Source organism: Centrocercus urophasianus, unplaced genomic scaffold (assembly GCF_019232065.1).
Source record: "Centrocercus urophasianus isolate 14NV4802_14NV808 unplaced genomic scaffold, USGS_Curo_1.0 seq_43, whole genome shotgun sequence".
Classification (NCBI taxonomy): Eukaryota; Metazoa; Chordata; class Aves; order Galliformes; family Phasianidae; genus Centrocercus; species Centrocercus urophasianus.
In genome coordinates, this window is record NW_024885011.1 from 1,419,105 (window position 1) to 1,425,128 (window position 6,024).

At 64.6% G+C, this 6,024-nt stretch overlaps 1 protein-coding gene across 1 annotated transcript; it reads right to left on the reverse strand.

Moving 5' to 3' along the window:
* Positions 1-48: 48 nt before the first annotated feature.
* Positions 49-1,181, reverse strand: LOC122168584 (interferon alpha-inducible protein 27-like protein 2). Its single transcript, XM_042834055.1, has 4 exons — positions 903-1,181; positions 769-816; positions 449-610; positions 49-247 (listed from the first exon to the last, which is right to left on the reverse strand). The coding sequence occupies exons 1-4, from the start codon at positions 1,135-1,137 to the stop codon at positions 159-161; spliced, it is 534 nt and encodes a 177-aa protein (XP_042689989.1). The 5' UTR covers positions 1,138-1,181; the 3' UTR covers positions 49-158.
* Between the last annotated feature and the right edge of the window lie 4,843 nt (positions 1,182-6,024).

Below are 6,024 nucleotides of genomic sequence, written 5' to 3' on the forward strand. Positions count from 1 at the left end.
CCCCCAACCCGGCCCTCCCGTCCCCCCCAGGACACACACGGCCACCAGTTCGTTTTCTCTGCCGTCTCTTTATTGTTCTGTGCGATGCGCTCCCGTTGGCGATCACGCAGCGGCGGCCGCGCCGTCTCTCGGCGTTTCTGAGCTTCTCCATCCATCCTTTAAGGGATCTTCGACCCGATCAGCGCACCGAGCGGCCCGAACACGGAGGCCAACCCGAGTTTGACACCAATGGAAAGCCCGGCGGCTCCTGCAGGGACGGAGAGCGGCAGATGCGAGCGCAGGGCGGAGGCAGCCGAGAAGCTCCGACCCGCTCGGCACCCGGGCGGCACGGAGCGCGCGTCCAAAAGCGCAGGATCCCTTCCCCAAACCGATCCCTTCCTCCACCCAGGCTTTGTGCCACCCCTCAACCTTTCGGGTGAACGAAGCCGGCCCGCAGCCCCGCGCTCACCGACCGACTGCAGCACGGCCACGATGCTGCCCGCAGCCACTCCGCCGCCGTTGGCGATGGCCGCAGCCGACATCATCTTAGCGGCTATGGAGTCCGCGGCGATGCCGGCAGTCGTGAAGCCCAGCGACGAAATGGTTAACGGGACGGCCACGAGCACCGCTCCTGCACCGGGACATCGCCGCGTTAACGCAGCCCTGCCGGCTCTGCGCCCGACGGAGCTGCGGGATCCCGCGGGGCGGCGATGCCCCGATCCCACGAGGCAGCCGATGGCCCCGGCCCCGAGCCGCTGCTGCTCCCCCCATCGCACCGCCAGCCCTCACCTGTTGCAACGCCGCACCCCACGAGGGCATGAATGATCGGTTTCACGGCTGAAGAGGAAGAAAGCAGAGAAAGCGTTGCTCAGCTCTCGCAGCCCTGCAGCCTCAATCCCCTCCCGCCCCGTTTCCCGCAGTACCTGCCGCCTGTAACATCCTCACAGCACCTCTGAGCACCCACGGACCCAAACACCAGCGGAGCAGGGAGCCCAGCACTGAGCGCAGCGATCCCCGTGCTGTGATAAGAGGCGGGGGGGGCGGAGGGGAGAGGAAACAAGCGATGATGTAAGGAAAGTGAATTTCCAGGAAATCCGTCTGTTTGCTTTCGGTTTTGCTAAGTTTTCTGGATCGAGCCCAGCGTTTAACCCTTGCCATGCCTGTTCACATTGCTGTGCCGGGGGGTGGCGGCAGGGCTGGGTGCCGCCTCGCAGTGCAGCGCACGGCCGGGGGTGGACGGGGCAAAAGGCAGGAGCCGGAGGGTCAGAGCCTCCCGTCTGCGATCGTTGCTTTATTGAGGTCTGACAGCGGTGAAGCTCTGCACTTCTGGATGAGGAATGGTGGACGTTCCCAGCTCCTCCCCCTCCGCTCAGCAGCTTCAGAAAAACGCCCCAACCCACTCCTTCCCAGCCCTCCCCACGCCCCATTGCCCCCTCCTTACCCTCTGCGTCCCCTCCGTGTCTCCAGGCCTCGTGTCACCTCCTGCCGCCTCGTGTCACTGTGTGCCCCACTGCAGCTGGTTGAAGGGGACCAAATCCAGTTGTAGTTGATCTGGTTCCTTTTTACCAGCCTCAGGGACGCACCGCTCCGTCGCTCCGCAGAGGCCATCAGAGCTGCTGGAAGTGATGGGGTCCCAGCACGGGGGTCCCAGCCCAAGGATACATACTTCTTAACATTCCATAACGCCGGCCGACTCCATATGGGCATATGAAGAAGTATGTAGGGTTGGGAGGAAGAGGAAGAGGCAGCAGGCACAGGGCTGCTCCTGGAGGCAGCCCCAGCCCACGGGGGCTTCCAGCACAACCTCCAACCTGCCAGGTGTGCTCCATCTCTTCCCCATCTCCACTCATCAGCACCAAACCCCAATGGCACCCAGCTGCAGCCAAGCACTCATTAACCCGCCCCAGGCCCTACCAGGGTCCCTCTTTCCCACAGCTGTGCTGGCTCACAGTGCCCCCCCCCCCCCCCCCAGCACCCCTCACTGCACTGCAGTCGGGGACGGGGGCACAGCACCAACCTGCATCCCCTCCTTTATAAGGCTGGGATCGTGCAGGAGCCCTCGTCCCCCACAGCATCTCCTGGCACAGCAGGCTGGGGGCACCTCTCCCAGTGTGCGGATTTGGGAGTGTGTCTGGAGTTGGAAACCACAGTGAGGGGTGGAGGGGGCTCAGCAGACCCAGTGCAGTGTGACCACAGCCAGGCCATGGTGCTGGGAGGGGACGAATATGATACCAGCTGGGCTGTGTTGTGACCCCAATGACCTTCCTATCCCTAATCTCAGAGCTGGAGCACTGCATGGGAACACAGAGACAGGCCCTGTGGGGCAAGGGGGGCACAGGAAGCCTCTGCGGGGCTGTAGGGGCACCCAGTGCTGCCGTGACTCAGCGCCCCGTGTGCTGCAGCTCTGCAGGAGCCAGAGACAACCAAAGCAGCAGAGCCTGGGGGTGCCCTGATCCCCCCCAGTGCCATGGGGCTGCCCAGAGCCACAGACACCGTGGGGACACGACTCCCAGGGGCCGGGTCACCAAGCTGGTGGCAGCTGGAGATGCAGTCCAGTGCCCCCAAAAGCATTCTGAGGGCATCCTGTGGCTGCGCCGCAGGGATGTCCCTGCTTTACCCCTTTGGCTTTTCCAGCCCTGAGCTGTGCTGCAGGGGTGTTTTGGGAAGTGTGAGCCCACGGCTCTGCCCACAGCTGAACCCCCACCATCAGGATGTGGGGTCAGAACCATCTCATCTCAGACAGATCAGCTCCAGGTGTCCCCAGGCACATCTCCCAGCCCTGCAGTGCTGCTGTCCCCCAGCCCTGGGGTCACACGCGGCTCCGTCCCACAGCTCAGCCCTGCAGCCCCCAGCCGAGCTCTCACAGTGACCTTGCAGGGCAGCACCCGGCACTGCGCTCACCCCAAAGCCCCCACATCCATACCTGCACAGTTCCAGGCATGAGGGAAAACGGGCTGACAGGGGGAGGCAGCGGCACGGGGGGGTGCTGGGGCTGCCCGTGGTGTCCCACACGCTCACACAGCACCAAACAGCCCCGGCCTGGCTATAAAAGGAAGCATCTTTTTTGCACGCTGTGCCCCAACCACGCGCCCGGTGTTGGTGGCCTCACCAAATGTCACTGCTCAGTCAGGGCATCGCCCCACAACAACCGGGCTGTGGGCACGCTGCCACCTGGGGGGTTGTCACCCTTATCTTTGGCCATGGAGCATTTGGGGGCCCACGGTGCCATGCTGCTTCGCCATGTGCTGGGCTGAGAGTTGGGCATCCCATCCCATCCCATCCCATCCCATCCCATCCCGCAGCATCAGGCATCCTCGCACCACACGCCCGGTGGTACCCCAGCCACCCAGGGCCACCCCCACTCCTCCTCCTGCCCTACACACGGGAACCCCCCTCAGCCCGGAGCTGTGCCCACCCAGCTGCCATCAGCAGAGCCGCGGTGCTGCGAGCAGCGGCCGCATCCCCACCCGCGCGGTTCTGCCTTCCAGCGGCGCTCGCTGAAGGTTAAACGCCGGCAGTAGGAAAAGCCCCGCAGCGCCCCGCGCCCACTCCCTCCCTGTCCCCCCCCCCCCAACACTCACTGCCCTGGAGGCGCCCGGCGCGGAGCTCCGGTGGCAGCGGCTCTCCGCGTCCCCGCCAGCTGCACGCCGCTCCCCGTGACTTTGCCATAGGACTCCTCCGGTTCGTCCGCAGGAGCTTTGCAGCATCCTCCGGTTCAGCTGGAGAAGTTCCCTCACCGGAGAGGGAGGAGGGAGGGAGGGAGGGATTTAATGCAGCCCCCGCCTGAGCTGCGGGTGCCGCCGGGCTCAGGCGAAGCCCCTTCGGGCACGGCCCCCTCCCCGCCCCGCGCTGGGCCGCCGGGATGCGGCTGTGTCCGACGACGAGCATCTCCCCCTCGGGGCCGCGGCCACCTCCTCCTCCCCCCGCGTCCCCCGGTTGTCCCGCAGCGCCCGCAGCCCTCGCCCTGGCCCAGCAGAGGCGCGGAGATCCCACGGGGCGCGACAGCCTTCGCAACTCAGACCCCGCGGGGATGCGGACACGGTGGGCGCGGGGATCCCGAGCGGAACGGGGACCCCCGGCAGAACCACCCGGCTGAGCCCGGCACGGCGGGGCTTTTAGGATCACGGCGCAGAGCGATGCTGCTCTGCCCACCCCGCTCATCCCCCCCCGGCCCTACCTCTGTGCGGGGTCAGCACGGGGACCCCGCGGTGCTGCCCATCCCGGCACCGACGGGCAATGCACGCCCCGCGGTGCGGCTGCCCCGGGTGGCTGCGCTGCTATTTTTGGCAGCCTCCGAAGAGCTCCTCTCGGGCTATTAATAATGAGAGTGCGAAATTCGTTTGGCCTCTCCTATATAAGGAAAGGTAGAGGCTCAGAGGCAGCTAAATATACTGGCGCGTGCGGGAGCGAGTGGGGAGGCTTTGGCACCGGGTGTGGAAAAGGGATCGTTGGAACAATGGAAAGACAGAGCGAGCTGCGCAGACGGACGGACGGACGGAGGGATCCCCGGGGTGCCCACAGGCAGCGCCCGATGTCCCAGGGCTGCGTCTCTGCGGCAGAAGCACGAAGGGCAGAGCAGGAGCGGCCGGGATGCGCGCAGCACCGCGGTGCCACCAACACAACCGCGTCCTCCCGCACCTCAGCCCCACCGCTGCCCCACTGCTGCCCGCAGACCTGAAAGGCCCCGACAGCTCCCAGAAGGGACAGCAGAGATCCGGGGAATCCCAAAGACAGGAAGGCAGTGAGGAGCGGTGCCAAACCCACACGGTCAGAGCAAGGACAGCGCGGGCAAAGGGGTGAGAACTGCTCTCAGCCTGAGCTCCACGAAGAGCCCTTTTCTGTTCTCCTTCTAATTCCACCTGCGTGAGGTGGTGGGAGTTAAGAAAGCAGAGAGATGAGCAGCGGCAAAACACCTCCCCTCTTCATTCACCAGAAACACTTGGTTAAAAACAATTACGTTTAGCCTCGATCCAATTAACGCTGCAATCAGGCACCGTGAAGCAGAGCTGGGCAGGTTGGGCGGCCCGCTGGTATGCAGAGGAGTGAAGGCTTGAGAGCAAACTGTTTTAAAACTGGATGGCAGCGTTTGCCTCCATCATCTTAACGAGGGTTCAAAGTAAATTTACGTGAAAGGAAATAAAACCAGAGGCTCCGAGCGTTTGTCCAACAGCCGCCTCCGCCTGTAACTTCCACACATGGGTGTCTCTAATTGTGAAATCATAATGCATAGCAATGCAGAAACCTTCCCCGTGCAAGGTCAGAGAGGGACCACAGAGCTCGGGTAGCAAATGAGCAACGCTGGTGGTGACGTGGAGGGGGGAAGAGGGGTTTGGGAGGAACGCATTCACTCTCACGCGCGGCCACGGGGAGCCGCGTTAAGGGCGCGTTGTGTCCCATCGCTGCAGCACGGCAGGGTTCTCCTCGTCCTTCTGCCCAGCGCCGGGCCGCGCTCTGCACGCTGTGCCCCGTGCGGTGATGCCGAGGCACTGAGGGTTAAACGGCAGCGCGCTCCGGTGCCGCACGGTGAGGGAACGCCAACGGGGAGCGCTGCGCCGTCACAGAGCCGCGCTCGGCGCTGACAGATGGCAACGGAGGGAAATCCTGAGCGGGGAAACGCCGCAGCAGCTGAGCGAGGCGCCTCAGCCTCCGTGTGTTTCCCGTAGAGAACGCCGAGGACAAAGAAAAGAACCTCGGCCCTGCAGCTTTTTGGTTTTTCCCTCTCCAACGCTCTGCGCTCGCGGTGATCGTTACTGATCTCTGCAGCGGGGAGAGCCGGCGCACACAGCACTGCAGAGGGGATTCCCCCACGAGGACAGCGAGGGATGCGCAAGGCAGAGCGGCACGGAACGAACCCCAGCGCCACGTCGGCTCCATCCCCCCAGCTCCAAACCCTCCTTCTCTCGAGCTCCTTTCGTCCTCCATCCGAACGAGAGGGCGGCGGTGCCCAAAAACGCCGGGCCGCGAGCAGCCCTGCAGCACAGCACCAAGCTGTGAGCCTTCCAGATGTGGGGGGCACCTCTGTGGCACAGCATCCCTGCGTGTGGG